This window comes from Schistocerca americana, chromosome 6 (assembly GCF_021461395.2).
Source record: "Schistocerca americana isolate TAMUIC-IGC-003095 chromosome 6, iqSchAmer2.1, whole genome shotgun sequence".
Lineage (NCBI taxonomy): Eukaryota > Metazoa > Arthropoda > Insecta > Orthoptera > Acrididae > Schistocerca > Schistocerca americana.
In genome coordinates, this window is record NC_060124.1 from 600,571,157 (window position 1) to 600,592,018 (window position 20,862).

Genomic DNA, 20,862 nt, shown 5'->3' on the forward strand with positions numbered 1-20,862 from the left:
AAAATTTTTGTAAACAGCAAGACATGTCAGTACATTCATACATAAATATTTGAACAATGAAGAAAACCAGGACTGAATATTGATGATAGTAATAATATGAAAATAGTAGATTGCATTTGCCATAGAGTGGAGATACAATGTATACAGGCACAACAAGAAAACTACCAAACATGTGAACTTGTGGCAAACAACTCACATGCAAATAACCACTGTCTCTGACCACCAAGGTGGGACTGCAGGCAACTGCACATTATGAGAAAAGTGGTCTAGGTGGTGAGGGTAGAGATGAGGATGGGTCAGGAAGGGGGGTGATAGCAGGGTGGGGTAGGTGACTGAAGTGCTGGTTGTGGATGCATACAGTGATGTGGTAGCGTGGTAGGAACAGGGCAGGGGAATTATGTGCAATCAGAATTTGGGACAATGAAGAGTGATGGGGAAAAGGGGGGGGGGGGGGAAGGAGATAGGAAAAGGAGAGTATTAGAGGATGGGGAAAGAAAGACTCTGCATGTACTGCTGGAATAGAAGGCTGTGTAGTGCTGCATTTGGAGGACAGGGACTAATAAAGTTTGATGCTGGTGGGCGGTTGGGGGGGGGGGGGGGGGTGGTCTCCAGGAACATACGATATATTGCAATGGGGAGGGGGGCATTCGCATTTATGCAGTTCACAGAAGCTAGTGTGGGAAAGAAGGATACAGATGGTGCAGGCTGTGAAGCAGTCATTAAAGTGAAGAATGTCCTGTTGGGCAGCATGTTTGACAACTGGGTGGTCCAGTTATCTCTCTGTCACAGTTTGTCTGTGACCATTAACGTGAACCTACAGCTTGTTGGTTGTCTCATCCAATAGAACATGGCACAGTGATCACAGCTAAACTTTTAGAGTACATGATTGCTTTCACAGGTAGCCTTGTCTTTGATGGGATACGTGATGCTTGCGAACGGACTGGAGTAGGTGGTTGTTCAGTTGCTACACTTGACCGAGTCAATGGAGAGCACTGCCCTCTCTCAAGTCATTTCTATCTGAGGGACATTGGCCAAGATGCCACCACTCCTAGTGTGGCTAACAGGGCACTTGCCACAGCAAGAGGGGGGAACAGTTGTGAAAGAGTACTTTTCTGGCATCTGTCATAGGTCACTGCATAATTGACCTCTTACACTAAAGGGTGAATGTGTGTATTTTCTTTTGTGTGTGTCAAGTGTCAATTATAAGTGATTCTCTACACACACCCTCATTCACTGCCATCTGAATGGATCTGAACCATTATACATCCATTAAATTGCTGGTCCTCAGAAAAAATGGACGATTTAAATTCCTGTCTGTGGACACTAACATTTTGGTCCATATGGGCTTGACTGTGATGGATTCGATGAAATAGCAAGCAGGGCAGCCACCTGTGGGTGAAAATGCAGTGAGCTTCAATGGATCAGCATGGGGGTGAAGCCACATTACAAGCTAAGTACCTGGTCTGTTTATTCTGCTTCCTGTAAATTCCCACTCATTCTGAGTGCTGTGTCTGCTTATACATGCTACTGCTAACCTTCCAAGATGGATGAATTTTTAAGAAAGGAACTTGTTATTAGAACCTCAATGGTGAAAGCATGGCTCACATGTTTGCCAAAGTTTGCAAATGAATTTGGCATAAAGGGGATTTTCAACACTTTGGGTGCTACTGTCAGGCTGGAACAGCTCCCAAATAGTGGATAAATATGAAGATGCACAGCCACAGATGGAATTGTTTAAGACATAGACAGACAGACAGGTCACAGGGAAACCTTCAGAAACATGCTCTTTGAAGTTTCAAAATAACAGATCATGCCAATGCAGGTGACTGGATTTCATTACATGATCAATCTGACTTGACTGATTGATTCATTGAGAGGGGTTATGGGACCGAACAGCAAGGTCATCAGTCCCACGATTCCAAAGTTAGACACAGAAGAAAGAGTCCACTGAAAGTGTATGGACCCAGTCAGGGGAGTCAAATAATAAAATAATGAAGATTAAACACACACAGTAAAAGGCACAAAAGGTTAGACCAAATCTAAAAACTGGAAAAAGAAAGGAAAAAAGCAGAAAATGTGCAGTGGTCTTTCCATGGGGGAGTGTTCATGGGGTCCCACACCGAAAAGTCTGTAAAAGAGGTCCCAACCCCTGCTCTAAGACTATTGAAGTAGAAAATTATATCTGGAAATAAAAACCACTTTCACAGAGGAAACTGAGGACCTGTTCAACCATCTAAGATTCATCTGGTAATATTAAATTTAAGGGGAGCTGGAATGATCCATCTCCTCCATGTTAATTTTAGCAAATAGAAGGAACATTTTATCTAAAATCATTAAACATATTGCTCTGAAATTTCGACTACATGTTCAGTGAGTACTTCTCTACAAACTTGTAATGCCATGTTAAGTAATATTTATTGGTTTTTCCTTTTTAAACAGATGCTTATTATTTCTCTAAGATTTTGCACTTTTTCTTCTATAATTCTTGATATATACAGTATTTTTTTTACAATTTGTTATAAAAATGAAGGCAAAGAAGTAAACAATATTGTGTATAAATTTCATTGATATACTGTTAGCAGTTTTTGTGAAAATGTTCCTCAAAGATGAAAATTTTGAAGTTACAGGAAATGGCTTCCAAAGTTTTTTAATACATTGGTACCCCATATGATGGATTATCAGCATCCTCTTCTTTTACCGGTGTTAGTTTCCTTTTCACTGGTCTTTTCTTTCATTTTGATGCATGTTGTAGGCTTTTCTCTCTTCTTCCTGCACCTCTTAGTCTTTCTTTATCAATTAGGCACTTTGTGGAAATGGTGGTGTGTCCTGGTTGGAAACCTAAACGTTTCAGCACATCACATTTGATAATGTTTCCTTCATTGTATGTTGCCACTGCATCATACACTTCAAAATGCAATGTTTTTATCTGTACAAACACTCTTTTGAGAATCCTAATCCTAATTAAATTATTTACACTTTCATTTGGTTTTTGAGTTTTCCCATGTAAACACTTTTCCAATAAATGTGGCTGTGATAAATCTCTGAATATGGGCTTAGTTAAATCAATTACAGCATTTGTAAAACTGTTTTTATGGGCATATTCCTTTCTTGATAGGTACTTACACCATGAGTCATCACCTGTGGGGCACAGTGCATGTTGTGGATGTTCATTTGTTGATGCAGTATGAAACAATAATGCCCATACCACTCTCCTCATATGAACAATGCTTCTTGTATTTTGGCTAATTGCACACCCATAATACCTCTGCAATCTATTAATTACTTTGTCTGTCAATCTTCCTCTTCCTCTTGGGCGTCATACCATCACCAAACTTCTGGGATCCTAATGTCTGCTTTAGTTTGTGCAAGTGAGCCACCATGCGCTTCTGCACATGTCTAATGCACTCCTGTTTTTTAATGTGAATTTCATTGCCGTAAGGTTCGAGTTCCTCTACAGCTTTATATCCCTTAGAATCACTATCTCCTAGACAGTTAGCGTATCGTACATCATACCATTCCTGTGATCTGGAAAAAATTGCTTTCATTCCCTTTACTTCCATCACTCCACTCAGGCCATGAAAATTTGCTTCACAACTTTCACTACAATTCGTCCTTGGTATTACCCTTACATCATCAGTTACTTTGCAACTGTTTCTACTTGTAGCTGTCACAACACCATTTAGAGATTTGTGACCTCTACATTGCCATGATCCATCTAAAGCAACAGTTATATTTCTACAATTCCCATTATCTGTCACAGATTCTGAAACTGCTTTCTTCATTGTTGCTTGTGCAATATCTTCAGCAGAAGATCCCACCAATTCATTATAAAATTCAAACTTTGTTGGTGGTTTTGGCAAGTTCATAATTCCACATAACATTTTCCCTGCAGCACTGCCCTTGCCAATGCAACGCAAGCCATACATTAGCCAAACAGTTATATCATACACTTTCATTCCACTATTACCGCTATGAGGAATACTGTTAGAAAATGAAACTTCTGCAGCACATTTGTTACACTTCAATAACTTTTACATGCCCATTAATGTTTTAAGTTATTTTCAATTACAGTCCTCTTTCTTTGCAAACTTGGCATAATATGTTATGTTTCAAAATATTAGAGAGCAAGGAAATGTTAGTTATTTCATTCACATCATTACTGTCACTTTCATAGTTTTCAAATTTTTCTTTGCTGTCACAAAGGTTCTTGCTGGAAAAAGTTCTATCACATTCATTTGGAGTAGTTGGTGAAGCAGTCTGAGCAGCATCTCCCTTTGAAACAAACAAAGATTTCTTCTTCCTCTCATTGTGCCTTTTCTTAAACACTCAATTGCTGAAGCAGGGCATATTGATATCCACAAACAAAATACGTAAAACAGGTATGAGCAAAATTCATCAAATACGCAAAATTGAACAGCTAAACAACACAAAGCAAACTCCACAAGTCAACACATATGGCATAGCATTTATGTTTACAGATATGAACAGTCACTTGTCACAGAGAAAGCAATACAACATTGGAAAACAAAACACTGTCTAATTCTACAAAGATACCCTGCTTGCAGCCAGCGAGCACTGCCGTCAGAGGTTACACACCAAGTTGCTACAACCATTTATGCAGTGCATAAACTTTGCAGCAATAAAAAACACACTTAGAATTCCATGAGAAGTGTGAAACTTGATTTGTTTTCTTAAGAAAATCCAAATAATTTTATACTGGGGAAAAAAAAGAGGAAACATTTACAGGATACCATCAGTTTGGCTCAACAAGCACATTGGGGGTGGGGGGGCATTACATAGGAGAAAACAATGGTTGAGTCTGGTAGGACCAATGCACTGACAGCCTAAAATGTTGGACTCCCTCTGAGAGGAGTAGACTACCTGATTGTGGGGAGTTAATTACTATGAGCAGTAGCACACAAGATGTCATTCCATTTTTGGGTGAAGAGAGATTTGACATAGATCCGCATATCCACACCTGGAGTCATGGAAGGAAATGGCAGTAAGTATCTGCTTCTCTAGTCAAATGGTTAGCCAGTTCATTCCCAGGGATGCCATGACTTGGGACCCAGAGAAAGACAACTGAACAGGTGGCACACTCAAGGGCAGAGAGAAGGGCATGGATAGCAGAGACCGAGGATGATGAGATTACCATTGGTCGATAGCATGCCTGCTGCTCATTGAGTCTGAAAAGTTAAAACACTTGGAGGGGGGGCCTGAGAAACAAATGTGGAGGGCTCTGAATTGCTAGAATCTCTGCTGTGAACACACTAAATGATCCCAGCAGTAAATGGTTTTCTAAGACAGTAGGAGACATGAAAGTGTATCCCAGTGTATCCCACCTTACTGTCTGTCTTAGAACTATCAGTGTACAAGATTGTGGCACCCTGGAACTCTCTAAGGATGGCATATACAAAATGGTGGAGAACCATAGGGGCAACACAGAGATCTTAGGACCATGTAATAGATCAGTCGTAATCCGCGGTCTAGTTACAATCGTTGGTGGGCGGGGGGGGGGGGGGGGGAGGGGGTATGGAAGGAAAGACACGAGGTGCATTACAGTGAGTGGAGATGGGGATCCCGACACAGGGAAGTGTGACGCATGCCAACTGGCAATCCCACGGGGGGGGGGGGGGGGGGGGGGGGGGGAGGGGGTATGGAAGGAAAGACACGAGGTGCATTACAGTGAGTGGAGATGGGGATCCCGACACAGGGAAGTGTGACGCATGCCAACTGGCAATCCCACACAAGAGAGGGTCTCAGGAGCGAGACTTCCCATATTGGTGAACAGCACCAGATACATTGGATGGTCAGGGAACATGCAAATGAAGACTGCGTAAGAAAGAGGTAGTTGGCTCTGTTGTATGTGTAGAGGGGGAAGCCCCACTTCTTTGAGGACTATCAATGGAACTAGTGTTAAAGGCACCCCGCAATGGTGAAGAGGGTCAAAGAGTTTCGAAGTTGAAGGAGCTGCTGAGCCATAAACCTGACAAGCACAATCTAGTTTGGACAAGGCCAGATCACGGTAAAGATGGAAAAGAGTGATACAGTCTGCACCCCAAGATACAAGGACCAGCAGGCAGAGAGCATTAAGCTCCCACATACATAATGTCTTTAGGTGGCAAATGTAGGGCAGCCATGTCAGCTTGTCACCAAAGATAAGGCCCAAGAAACAGGACTGTGGTGCAACATCGAGGAGCTGGTCACCTAAATAAACTTCTGAATTGGGGTGTACTGTGAGTCTATGATAAAAATGCATAACCCATGTTTTGGAGAGAGAGTTCTAGAAGGCGTAGGAGGTGGCTCATGCAGAGCCCCGATGGATGGCATCTTGGAGCCGGTGCTCACCAGATGCTATTTACGTGGAGCTACATCACATGCAAAAATCATCAGTGTACAATGGCAGGGTAACCAGAGGCTCAACAGAGGTCACAAGCCCATTGATTGCAAGGAGGAAGAGTGGAACACTTACCACAGAACCCAGTGGGATATCATTCTCTAGAATGCAAGGGGTGCTGAGTGAAGTGCCAACTTGAACCTGAAAGAGCCGCTGGTCGTAGCTGTCAAGAGCTGTTGGGTTCTTCCTGGTCGTGAGGAAAGGAATAACTATACTGTCTTGCCATTGTGACCGGAAAGCAGCTGTGAACCAAAAACAGTTTAAGATCCAAGACAATCTGGTTGTGGATGGAATCTTGGCCATGTGCCATGTCCCGCGAAGAGGTAAGAGCCTGCAACAATTTCCACTCAGTGAGGGGTTCGGTATAGGGCTCGGTGTGGGTGTGGTGTGGGATGAAACAAAGGGGGGGGATCTAGTCAACACTGCACTTCTGCTGCAGAAAGATAGCAGGAAGGATAGATGATGTCAATGCCATCACAAAGTGTGTAGCAAGATGCTCTGTGAGGACCAATGGATCACTGCACAGATCACATTCAAGGTTAAGTCCCCAGACAACTGTATGTCATTCGCAGCCCAGAACGTTGCAGAGCATGGACCAAACCTGCGATGAAGATGCGTATGTCCCCAGAGAGGACACATAGTGCTCCCAGAATTCCTTTTTATGCTACCTAATAAGGTAATGAGCCTTATCATAGACACACTTAAATGCAAAGAGGTTGGTCTCTGAAAGGTATTGTTTAAATTGCTGCAGTGCCCATCAGTGGTCGTGGACAGTGACTGTGATGCGCTTGGCCCACCACAGTATCAGTTGACAATTGAGGACTTGTGGATAGAGGGGACAGCAGTACCAGCAGCGTGAAGAAGAGCTGCAGATATACCTCGACTGACTACATCAATGGAATTCAACAGGGAGGTGTACAAATGCATGGCAGACGTATATAAAGGAAAATTGGCCCTGCAGAATGGATAGCTTGGGGACCTGTCTGCCTGGCAGCAGCAGGGAAACAATAGAATCACTGTAAAGTGGTCACTATCACAAAGAGTCATCATGGGATGACAAATGTAGGGAAGCCACAAAGGCAAGGGAGGAGATCATGAGATCAACAGCAGTAAAGGTGTCATGATGAGCACTGAAGTGGGTAGGGGAACCATCATTGAGGGGAGACAAATTCAGGTCTGTAATAAGCTGGTCATTTAGGAGACCCCTACCCGTTGAAGTGATACTCTCCCACAGTGGGTGGTGGGCATTCAGGTCTGCAAGGAGGAGAAACGGGGGCAGGAATTGCTGGATTAAGGTACAGTGCAACATAAGGAATTATCTTACCTGGAGGGAAGTGGACACTGCAAATGGTGATTCCCAGAGGTTGCTTCCAGGTTGACAAATAGGGGGATCTGGCCACTAACGACATTGGAGTGAATTAAAGTGAAGACCCCACCAGATGATGCCCTGGGGCCAGTACAGTTCTAACAGAAGGTTGCACTTCTGGTAGGTGATGATAGTATCCATGGCAATTCCTCTGGATGATTGTGGGGCCAAAATCCAGGTAGGACACACACACACAAAACCACACAGTCAATAGTCGTCACCGACATGGATGAGGTGATATACGTAAATAAGATGACAGATGCAGGTTGCGAGGGAGGAAAACTTTGTCTTGGGATTTATGTTCCTCCTCCTCCTCCTCCTCCTCCTCCTCCTCATTATTATTATTATCTTCACTTTCTCAGACGTTAAGTCTGGTTAAAAATGGAGTGACGCGGACCTTGATCAAGTGTCACCTCCTTTTAACTGTACGGTATGTGTTATATTGCCTTTAGGAACTTTCGGGTAATTGAACATGTATCAATAATTACGGATTTCTGTAGTTGTATATATATGTTTGGATGTAGCTGTATTGCATTGATGTACTGGTGGATATTGTGTGGTATGACTCGTGTAGTTGATAGTATAATTGGTATGATGTCAACTTTATCCTGATGCCACATGTCTTTGACTTCCTCAGCCAGTTGGATGTATTTTTCCATTTTTTCTCCTGTTTTCTTTTGTATATTTGTTGTATTGGGTATGAATATTTCGATTAGTTGTGTTAATTTCTTCTTTTTATTGGTGAGTATGATGTCAGGTTTGTTATGTGGCATTGTTTTATCTGTTATAATGGTTCTGTTCCAGTATAATTTGTATTCATCATTCTCCAGTACATTTTGTGGTGTATACTTGTATGTAGGAACGTGTTGTTTTAAAAGTTAATGTTGTAAGGCAAGCTGTTGATGTATTATTTTTGAAACAGTGTCATGTCTTCTGGGGTATTCTGTATTTGCTAGTATTGTACATCCGCTTGTGATGTGATGTACTGTTTCTATTTGTTGTTTACAAAGTCTGCATTTATCCGTTGTGGTATTGGGATCTTTAATAATATGCTTGCTGTATTACCTGGTGTTTATTGTTTGATCCTGTATTGCAATCATGAATCCTTCTGTCTCACTGTATATATTGCCTTTTCTTATCCATGTGTTGGATGCGTCTTGATCGATGTGTGGCTGTGTTAGATAATATGGGTGCTTGCCATGAAGTGTTTTCTTTTTCCAATTTACTTTCTTCATACCAGTTGATGTTATGTGATCTAAAGGGTTGTAGAAGTGGTTATGAAATTGCAGTGGTGTAGCTGATGTATTTATATGAGTGATTGCCTTGTGTATCTTACTAGTTTCTGCTCGTTCTAGAAAGAATTTTCTTAAATTGTCTACCTGTCCATAATGTCGGTTTTTTTATGTCGATAAATCCCCTTCCTCCTTCCTTTCTGCTTAATGTGAATCTTTCTGTTGCTGAATGTATGTGATGTATTCTGTATTTGTTGCATTGTGATCGTGTAAGTGTATTGAGTGCTTCTTGGTCTGTGTTACTCCATTTCACTACTCCAAATGAGTAGGTGAATATTGGTATGGCATAAGTATTTATAGCTTTTGTCTTGTTTCTTGCTGTCAATTCTGTTTTCAGTATTTTTGTTAGTCTTTGTCTATATTTTTCTTTTAGTTCTTCTTTAATATTTGTATTATCTATTCCTATTTTTTGTCTGTATCCTAGATATTTATAGGCATACGTTTTTTCCATCGCTTCTATGCAGTTGCTGTGGTTATCCAATATGTAATCTTCTTGCTTAGTGTGTCTTCCCTTGACTATGCTATTTTTCTTACATTTGTCTGTTCCAAAAGCCATACTTATATCATTGCCGAATCCTTCTGTTATCTTTAGTAATTGGTTGAGTTGTTGATTTGTTGCTGCCAGTAGTTTTAGATCATCCATGTATAGCAAATGTGTGATTTTGTGTGGGTATGTTCCAGTAATATTGTGTCCATAATTTTTATTATTTAGCATGTTGGATAGTGGGTTCAGAGCAAGGCTGAACCAGAAAAGACTTAATGAGTCTCCTTGGTACATTCCACGCTTAATCTGCAGTGGCTGTGATGTGATATTACTTGAATTTGTTTGGATATTAAGTGTCGTTTTCCAATTTTTCATTACTATGTTTAGGAACTGTATCAATTTAGGATCTACTTTGTATATTTCCAATATTTTTAGTAACCATGAGTGGGGTACACTATCAAAAGCTTTTTGGTGATCAATGTATGCATAGTGTAGCGACCTTTGTTTAGTTTTAGCTTGATATGTCACCTCTGCATCTATTATCAGTTGCTCTTTACATCCTCGTGCTCCTTTGCAACAGCCTTTTTGTTCTTCATTTATAATTTTGTTGTGTGTTGTATGTGTCATTAATCTCTGTTTAATGACTGAAGTTAATATTTTGTATATTGTTGGTAGGCATGTTATGGGGCGATATTTAGCTGGGTTCACTGTGTCTGCTTGATCCTTAGGTTTCAGATATGTTATTCTGTGTGTAAGTGTATCAGGGAATGTGTATGGGTCTGCAATGTAACTGTTAAATAATTTAGTTAGATGTGAATGTGTTGAGGTGAACTTCTTTAACCAGAAATTTGCTATTTTATCATTTCCAGGGGCTTTCCAATTGTGAGTAGAATTAATTGCTTGGGTGACTTCATGTTGCAAAATTATCACTTCAGGCATTTGTGGTATCATCTTGTATGTGTATGTTTCTGCTTGTGTCCATCGTGCATGCCTGTTATGTTGTACCGGGTTTGACCATATGTTGCTCCAGAAGTGTTCCATGTCTGTTATGTTTGGTGGATTGTTTATTTTAATGTGTGTGTTATCTATTGTCTGGTAAAATTTCTTTTGGTTTGTGTTGAATGTTTGGTTTTGTTTCCTTCTATTTTCACTTTTTTTGTATCTTCTGAGTCGTTTGGCTAATGCTTGTAATTTCTGCTTCTTTTCGTCTAATTGCTCTGTCGCTTCTTGTTGTGAGATTTTACCTAACCTTTTTCGTTTTTTTTCCGAGATTTCATTTCTTATAAATTGTGTTGGCTGTCCGATGTCTTTTCTCAGTTTTTCTATTTTGATCTGTAGCCTGTGTTGCCATGCTGGTTTTGTGGGTTTCTTCAGTGTGTTGGTTGGTTCTGATCTCTGCCTAGTGTGTATATTTAGTGTAGTGAGTGCTCCTATATAAACCAGTAGTTGTAACTCTTCCATAGTTGTATTTTCATTTATTTTGTTGTTTATGATTGTGTTGATAGTTTTTATTGTTGTTTCGACTTGTGGGTTATTTGGCAGTCTATGCAAGAATGGTCTGATGTCTGTATTTGTGTCTTTGTATTCTATATATGTCAGCTGAAATTTCTCTTCTATATCTAACACGTGTGTCTCTTCGTGTTCTATATGTGCTTGTTCTGGTGGCTGTCTTAAGATTTCGTTTTCCTCTGGTTGTTTAATTGATGCTTGTTGGTCTTTGTTTGTTTGCTCTGGGATGTTTGAGTCCATTACTGTATTTTCTTCTTCTTCTGATTGCACATTATTTTGTTCCAGTATTTGTTGTACTTGTTGTTTGATGTTTTCTAATTCTGACTGGGGTATCCTGTTATGTTTTATTACTATACGGATCTGATCAGCTAGTCGTCGTTCTATTAAAAATTTTAATTCTGGGTATCTGGTAATAAATGTTGTGTATACTTGTGATCTGTATCCAGTTGTGTTGGTTCCTAGGAAAAGAATAGGCCTCCGGTACGTTCTGCCAGTCGTAAAAGGTGACGAAAAGAACAAACCACAAATAGGGCTAACCCCCCCCCCCCCCCCCCCCTCCTCCATTTAGTGTGATTACTTGATTCAGGACAGAACTAAAGAAGCCTCGGACAAGCGCCGTCATGGTCGGGGAAGACGCTTGAACCCTATGCCCGCCCACAATGTTAATGACACTGCTAGCCAACTGGAAAATGACTTAAATCCAAATAGAGGTGTTTTGCAGGATATGCTTCCTGCAAGCACCCTAGAAGGAAAACAAAGACAGAGGATGAGATGGTCAGACGAAGTTAATCGACACCTCATGTTCTGTTATTATTATTATAATTATTATTATTATTATTATTATTATTATTATTATTATTTCCTTCACTTTCTCAGACGTTAAGTCCGGTTAAAAATGGAGCGACGTGGGGACCTTGATGAAGCGTCACCTCCTTTTAACTGTACGGTATGTGTTATATTGCATTTAGGAACTTTCGGGTAATTGAACATGTATCAATAATTACGGATTTCTGTAGTTGTATATATATGTTTGGATGTAGCTGTATTGCTTTATTATTATTATTATTATTATTATTATTATTCTTTACTTTCTCAGCCGTTAAGTCTGGTTAAAAATGGAAAGTGACGCGGACCTTGATCAAGTGTCACTTCCTTTTAACTGTATGGTATGTGCTATATTGCATTTAGGAACTTTCGGGTAATTGAACATGTATCAATAATTACTAATTTTTGTAGTTGTATATATAAGTTTGGATGTAGCTATATTGAATTGATGTACTGGTGGATATTGTGTGGTATGCCTCCTGTAGTTGATAATATAATTGGTATAATGTCAACTTTATCCCGATGCCACATGTCCTTGACTTCCTCTGCCAGTTGGATGTATTTTTCTATTTTTTCTCCTGTTTTCTTTTGTATATTTGTTGTATTGGGTATGGATATTTCGATTAGTTGTGTTAATTTCTTCTTTTTATTGGTGAGTATGATGTCAGGTTTGTTATGTGGCGTTGTTTTATATGTTACAACGGTTCTGTTCCAGTATAATTTGAATTCATCATTCTCCAGTACACTTTGTGGTGCATACTTGTATGTGGGAACATGTTGTTTTATAAGTTTATGATGTAAGGCAAGCTGTTGATGTTTTATTTTTGCTACATTGTCATGTCTTCTGGGGTATTCTGTATTTGCTAGTATTGTACATCCGCGTGTGATGTGATCAACTGTTTCTAATTGTTGTTTGCAAAGTCTGCATTTATCTGTTGTGGTATTGGGATCTTTGATAATATGCTTGCTGTAATATCTGGTGTTTATTGTTTGATCCTGTATTGCAATCATGAATCCTTCCATCTCACTGTATATATTGCCTTTTCTTAGCCATATGTTGGATGCGTCTTGATCGATGTGTGGCTGTGTTAAATGATACGGGTGCTTGCCTTGTAGTGTTTTCTTTTTCCAATTTATTTTCTTCGTGTCTGTTGATGTTATGTGATCTAAAGGGTTGTAGAAGTGGTTAGGAAATTGCAATGGTGTAGCCAATGTATTTATATGAGTGATTGCCTTGTGTATCTTGCTTGTTTCTCCTCGTTCTATAAAGAATTTTCTTAAATTGTCTACCTGTCCATAATGTCGGTTTTTTTATGTCGATAAATCCCCTTCCTCCTTCCTTTCTGCTTAATGTGAATCTTTCTGTTGCTGAATGTGTGTGATGTATTCTATATTTGTGGCATTGTGATCGTGTAAGTGTCTTGATTGCTTCTAGGTCTGTGTTACTCCATTTCACTACTCCAAATGAGTAGGTCAATATAGGTATAGCATAAGTATTCATAGTTTTTGTCTTGTTTCTTGCTGTCAATTCTGTTTTCAGTATTTTTGTTAGTCTTTGTCTATATTTTCCTTTTAGTTCTTCTTTAATATTTGTATTATCTCTTCCTATTTTTTGTCTGTATCCTAGATATTTATAGGCATCTGTTTTTTCCATTGCTTGTATGCAGTCACTGTGGTTATCCAATATGTAATCTTCTTGTTTAGTGTGTTTCCCCTTGACTATACTTTTTTTCTGACATTTGTCTCTTCCAAAAGCCATATTTATATCATTGCTGAATACTTCTGTTATCTTTAGTAATTGGTTGAGTTGTTGATTTGTTGCTGCCAGTAGTTTTCGATCATCCATGTATAGTAAATGTGTGATTTTTTGTGGGTATGTTCCAGTAATATTGTATCCATAATTTGTATTATTTAGCATGTTGGATAGTGGGTTAAGGGCAAGGCAGTACCAGAAAGGACTTAATGAGTCTCCTTGGTATATTCCACGCTCAATCTGAATTCGCTGTGATGTGATATTGTTTGAATTTGTTTGGATATTAAGTGTGGTTTTCCAATATTTCATTGCTGTGTTTAAGAACTGTATCAATTTAGGATTATTATTATTAAAATTATTATTATTAGTGGGTAACCTTATGTTGGACAGATGCACCATCCAGTGATGGTAGAATTCTTCAAGTTGAGAGATGCTGCGAAATGGGATTCTGGGAGGGACCCCTGTCACTGGCAGGTGTCAAACAAAGTGGGCACTTTTTGGGCTGGGGAATGGCAGCACGACAGGATGGAAGATTGTGGGAACTGCTGGCGAGGCGGGTAGAGGCATGGCGGAAGGGTGGGAAGGGCGCGAGAGACAGGCAGGACGCGAGAGACAGGCAGGCCGCGAGAGACAGGCAGGCCGCGAGAGACAGGCAGGCCGCGAGAGACAGGCAGGCCGCGAGAGACAGGCAGGCCACGAGAGACAGGCAGGCCGCGAGAGACAGGCAGGCCGCGAGAGACAGGCAGGCCGCGAGAGACAGGCAGGCCGCGAGACAAGCAGGGAGAGCCCGGGGAGGGAACGGGGCCAAAGGGCCCGGGGAGGTAACGGGGCCAAAGGGCCCGGGGAGGTAACGGGGCCAAAGGGCCCGGGGAGGTAACGGGGCCAAAGGGCCCGGGGAGGTAACGGGGCCAAAGGGCCCGGGGAGGTAACGGGGCCAAAGGGCCCGGGGAGGGAACGGGGCCAAAGGGCCCGGGGAGGGAACGGGGCCAAAGGGCCCGGGGAGGGAACGGGGCCAAAGGGCCCGGGGAGGGAACGGGGCCAAAGGGCCCGGGGAGGGAACGGGGCCAAAGGGCCCGGGGAGGGAACGGGGCCAAAGGGCCCGGGGAGGGAACGGGGGAGAGGCCGGGGAGGGAACGGGGGAGAGGCCGGGGAGGGAACGGAGGAGAGGCCGGGGAGGGAACGGAGGAGAGGCCGGGGAGGGAACGGAGGAGAGGCCGGGGAGGGAACGGAGGAGAGGCCGGGGAGGGAACGGAGGGGAGGCCGGGGAGGGAACGGAGGGGAGGCCGGGGAGGGAACGGAGGGGAGGCCGGGGAGGGAACGGAGGGGAGGCCGGGGAGGGAACGGTGGGGAGGCCGGGGAGGGGAACGGAGGGGAGGCCGGGGAGGGGAACGGAGGAGGGCCCGGGGAGGGGAACGGAGGAGGGCCCGGGGAGGGGAACGGAGGAGGGCCCGGGGAGGGGAACGGAGGAGGGCCCGGGGAGGGGAACGGAGGAGGGCCCGGGGAGGGGAACGGAGGAGGGCCCGGGGAGGGGAACGGAGGAGGGCGCGGGGAGGGGAACGGAGGAGGGCGCGGGGAGGGGAACGGAGGAGGGCGCGGGGAGGGGAACGGAGGAGGGCCCGGGGAGGGGAACGGAGGAGGGCCCGGGGAGGGGAACGGAGGAGGGCCCGGGGAGGGGAACGGAGGAGGGCCCGGGGAGGGGAACGGAGGAGGGCCCGGGGAGGGGAACGGAGGAGGGCCCGGGGAGGGGAACGGAGGAGGGCCCGGGGAGGGGAACGGAGGAGGGCCCGGGGAGGGGAACGGAGGAGGGCCCGGGGAGGGGAACGGAGGAGGGCCCGGGGAGGGGAACGGAGGAGGGCCCGGGGAGGGGAACGGAGGAGGGCCCGGGGAGGGGAACGGAGGAGGGCCCGGGGAGGGGAACGGAGGAGGGCCCGGGGAGGGGAACGGAGGAGGGCCCGGGGAGGGGAACGGAGGAGGGCCCGGGGAGGGGAACGGAGGAGGGCCCGGGGAGGGGAACGGAGGAGGGCCCGGGGAGGGGAACGGAGGAGGGCCCGGGGAGGGGAACGGAGGAGGGCCCGGGGAGGGGAACGGAGGAGGGCCCGGGGAGGGGAACGGAGGAGGGGCAGGGGAGGGAACGGAGGAGAGGCCGGGGAGGGAACGGAGGAGAGGCCGGGGAGGGAACGGAGGAGAGGCCGGGGAGGGAACGGAGGAGAGGCCGGGGAGGGAACGGAGGAGAGGCCGGGGAGGGAACGGAGGAGAGGCCGGGGAGGGAACGGAGGAGAGGCCGGGGAGGGAACGGAGGAGAGGCCGGGGAGGGAACGGAGGAGAGGCCGGGGAGGGAACGGAGGAGAGGCCGGGGAGGGAACGGAGGAGAGGCCGGGGAGGGAACGGAGGAGAGGCCGGGGAGGGAACGGAGGAGAGGCCGGGGAGGGAACGGAGGAGAGGCCGGGGAGGGAACGGAGGAGAGGCCGGGGAGGGAACGGAGGAGAGGCCGGGGAGGGAACGGAGGAGAGGCCGGGGAGGGAACGGAGGAGAGGCCGGGGAGGGAACGGAGGAGAGGCCGGGGAGGGAACGGAGGAGAGGCCGGGGAGGGAACGGAGGAGAGGCCGGGGAGGGAACGGAGGAGAGGCCGGGGAGGGAACGGAGGAGAGGCCGGGGAGGGAACGGAGGGGAGGCCGGGGAGGGAACGGAGGGGAGGCCGGGGAGGGAACGGAGGGGAGGCCGGGGAGGGAACGGAGGGGAGGCCGGGGAGGGAACGGAGGGGAGGCCGGGGAGGGAACGGAGGGGAGGCCGGGGAGGGAACGGAGGGGAGGCCGGGGAGGGAACGGAGGGGAGGCCGGGGAGGGGAACGGAGGAGGGCCCGGGGAGGGGAACGGAGGAGGGCCCGGGGAGGGGAACGGAGGAGGGCCCGGGGAGGGGAACGGAGGAGGGCCCGGGGAGGGGAACGGAGGAGGGCCCGGGGAGGGGAACGGAGGAGGGCCCGGGGAGGGGAACGGAGGAGGGCCCGGGGAGGGGAACGGAGGAGGGCCCGGGGAGGGGAACGGAGGAGGGCCCGGGGAGGGGAACGGAGGAGGGCCCGGGGAGGGGAACGGAGGAGGGCCCGGGGAGGGGAACGGAGGAGGGCCCGGGGAGGGGAACGGAGGAGGGCCCGGGGAGGGGAACGGAGGAGGGCCCGGGGAGGGGAACGGAGGAGGGCCCGGGGAGGGGAACGGAGGAGGGCCCGGGGAGGGGAACGGAGGAGGGCCCGGGGAGGGGAACGGAGGAGGGCCCGGGGAGGGGAACGGAGGAGGGCCCGGGGAGGGGAACGGAGGAGGGCCCGGGGAGGGGAACGGAGGAGGGCCCGGGGAGGGGAACGGAGGAGGGCCCGGGGAGGGGAACGGAGGAGGGCCCGGGGAGGGGAACGGAGGAGGGCCCGGGGAGGGGAACGGAGGAGGGCCCGGGGAGGGGAACGGAGGAGGGCCCGGGGAGGGGAACGGAGGAGGGCCCGGGGAGGGGAACGGAGGAGGGCCCGGGGAGGGGAACGGAGGAGGGCCCGGGGAGGGGAACGGAGGAGGGCCCGGGGAGGGGAACGGAGGAGGGCCCGGGGAAGGGAACGGAGGAGGGCCCGGGGAGGGAACGGAGGAGAGGCCGGGGAGGGAACGGAGGAGAGGCCGGGGAGGGAACGGAGGAGTGGCCGGGGAGGGAACGGAGGAGAGGCCGGGGAGGGAACGGAGGAGAGGCCGGGGAGGGAACGGAGGAGAGGCCGGGGAGGGAACGGAGGAGAGGCCGGGGAGGTAACGGAGGAGAGGCCGGGGAGGGAACGGAGGAGAGGCCGGGGAGGGAACGGAGGAGAGGCCGGGGAGGGAACGGAGGAGAGGCCGGGGAGGGAACGGAGGAGAGGCCGGGGAGGGAACGGAGGAGAGGCCGGGGAGGGAACGGAGGAGAGGCCGGGGAGGGAACGGAGGAGAGGCCGGGGAGGGAACGGAGGAGAGGCCGGGGAGGGAACGGAGGAGAGGCCGGGGAGGGAACGGAGGAGAGGCCGGGGAGGGAACGGAGGAGAGGCCGGGGAGGGAACGGAGGAGAGGCCGGGGAGGGAACGGAGGAGAGGCCGGGGAGGGAACGGAGGAGAGGCCGGGGAGGGAACGGAGGAGAGGCCGGGGAGGGAACGGAGGAGAGGCCGGGGAGGGAACGGAGGAGAGGCCGGGGAGGGAACGGAGGAGAGGCCGGGGAGGGAACGGAGGAGAGGCCGGGGAGGGAACGGAGGAGAGGCCGGGGAGGGAACGGAGGAGAGGCCGGGGAGGGAACGGAGGGGAGGCCGGGGAGGGAACGGAGGGGAGGCCGGGGAGGGAACGGGGAGGCCGGGGAGGGAACGGGGAGGCCGGGGAGGGAACGGGGAGGCCGGGGAGGGAATGGGGAGGCCGGGGAGGGAATGGGGAGGCTGGGGAGGGAACGGGGAGGCCGTGGAGGGAATAGGGAGGCCGGGGAGGGAATGGGGAGGCCGGGGAGGGAATGGAGAGACCGGGGCTGTGCAAAGAAGAGGATAAAGGAGCAAATGAAGTAACAGAGAAGAAAGTTGAAGACAGTAACAGTGGATATAGTGTCTCATAATTATGGCCATCCTCAGCAAAATGCAGGTGAACCAGAGACTTGTATACTTTGATGTTCTCTCTTGTACACTGGGCTAATCTGGAAAGTGGGGGTGTGTCTTTCAGCTCATTTATCACACACAGGTGTTAGGACACATGGGCTTTCATCACGAACTCTGTGTTCTGAGTCACTACAGGGTCCGCTGTACAGTGGAATGACATATCCTCATATCAACCACGGGAAGGACCGCATAGGAGTATGGATGAATGGCTAATGTCACATCTGTAGGACAAAACCTTGACCTTTTCTGGGAGGATATCCCCCTAAAAGCCAGAATGAAGACACCACTATCGGATGGTTGTCTTTGTGGCCCTTCAGAACACTTAAGACAAAAAGAATTCCACAACAATCCAAATTAGCCCAAAGTTCCTCATCAGTTTGCAGGATGAGATCCCTATGAAAATTAGCCCAAAGTTCCTCATCAGTTTGCAGGATGAGATCCCTATGAAAAATCACTCCCTGCACCATATTAAGAGGTTGGTAAGTGGTAATAGGCACTGGAACATTGCAAAGATAATCAAAGGCGCAAACAGCTGCCAAATAGGTGGCAGAAGTTGCTTTGATCAACAAATTTGTGCTGAATATATTCCACAAAAACAATGGCATTCTCGCAAAGAATGTGTCCCCATCTATCATCCCACAGATCAGGTAGTGGAGGAAGTGTTTCATATAAAGGACTTGAGATAACATTTCGGTTACCAGTGTAAACGAAGTTGCAAGGGTTGTGGGGCCTGGAATGAGTAGAGTACAAAAAACAATGTGAATGAAGTGAGGATGAATAGGATACATAGAACGGAGTTGATTGATTAAAATGAGGTTGTGAAGGGCAGCGCACACAAGGGATGAAAACCCTGGGCTGATGATATTAGTGAGCACCCTAGGAGGAGGCCAGGAAACTGTGTGGGGTTTGTTACATGCCACAAAACCAAACTTGTTTTGCTACCGGTGAAACTCACCCTTGATCTGCCAGTCTCAGTGGTGCTACCCTCTACTTTCACTCACCTGAGCAATAGGAGGTGGGCCTTGCTCCTCAACAGGGCCTGATTGACAAGAGAAGAAATTGTGTGTTAATATAAAAACTACTTTATCTGCAAAGTTAAAACAAACAGGTGATTAACTAAGAATGTTACATTCTGACATGATAAAGAACAGAATTATTTCAATTTTGGGAGTGCCTACTGTTCAGTGAATAACTGAGCATCTCATCTATTCAATTATGTACATCAGTGAACATTACTAACCAAGTTCCAGAAACCCAAATCTTTATACCAGTTGGAGGCTACTATCTGAAGACTGCACAGGGGCAAACAAATTTTTACTGTCAACATTTCACATAATTATTGACCAAATTTTACAATCCTGTAGTAATGTGCTTATTGAAACTTACAAATTTATGTAACAGGATTAACTAACTATGGGAAGTGTAACAGTTAGGAACTGCGTGTATGACTGTATACGCAGCCTCATTCACTGCAGGCATATGCAAACATTATATTCATTAAGTATTTTACAATGAGAACACCTAGTGTCTTTGCAAAAAACTTCACCCCCAATTTCAAATTATCCTGAATTTTTTCAGGGATAGCCCACACAAAGTGATAGGAAAAATATTTATCACTTACCACATTTTTGCTGTTTGTGCAGTCAAAATGCCACATCAAACAAATACAATGCAACCCACCTTTGTTTACTTACAGATGGGTACATACAGCCACAAGAAGGCACGGCAGATGATGTGGGGTATTCCTCAGGTGCTTTCTTCATAGAGATGAGGTGGGAAGAACTTTGATGGGTATGACAACTGGATAGAGTGTGTGACATAATAGCAATGAGGTGGGAGTGGGTGGTGTACCATCTTGATGGTACCTTACAATGCCGTATTGTGAAATTCAACAGAGGGCTCTCTGTTGCTGGCATGTTAAGAGGCCTGAAACAAACTCAGAGCAGCTCATCTTACCCATGACAGCCACTGCATAGTTTCTGTACAGGGGCCCATAACACTGGACAATTTTCCAGCACTCCTGCACTGCACAGCCCTCATAGATCACTGCACAGTGGCACACCAGCCTACCCAAGTCACAAATTCTACATCAACTATCAATTTCGGAGAGCCATGACTATATTAATAAGAATGCAGTCCTCAATATTGGCATCACCAGTGCAACCTACACTTTAGGTGCCTACAGCAGGGCTTCTCAGTTGTTACAGACAGAGTGCTGAACTGGAGATTCAAGAATAGTTCTCACAGTAGCAAATATCTTTCAGTGGATCAGGGCATTCTCTACCTTGCCTTCACTAGAAATCTGTTTCATTAGCTGCATGTTGTTACACACAAACTGTGTTGCAATGAAGCTCTATTCCACTTGGCTACTGAGGGACATCTCTCTTCTTGTGCTATTTTCATTAATTCTTTGTCTCTGGAAACTTATTACCAGTGTCTTGTGTTCCATCAGATAGCCTTCATCTCTGTGTCATTCCACCTCACCATCCTCCTTCAATGATGATGTGGCCTGATTCCTGTATTATTCTTTCAGGTCTGTGCCTCCTGGATGGCACTGCCATTGCCTCCATGAGGATGTCAGATGTCACATTTTTGGTGCTGTTGTAGACAAC

General features: G+C 47.0%; 1 protein-coding gene across 1 annotated transcript in view; it reads left to right on the top strand.

The window, feature by feature from the left end:
* Positions 1–14,191: 14,191 nt before the first annotated feature.
* LOC124620333 (glycine-rich cell wall structural protein 1.8-like) overlaps positions 14,192–20,862 on the top strand; it is a gene marked incomplete at its 3' end in the record, with an annotated part of 132,834 nt that continues 126,163 nt past the window's right edge. The window contains exon 1 of the mRNA XM_047147007.1: positions 14,192–14,447. Within this exon, the coding sequence (XP_047002963.1) occupies positions 14,192–14,447 (256 nt within the window). The remainder of the gene's footprint in view (positions 14,448–20,862) is intronic.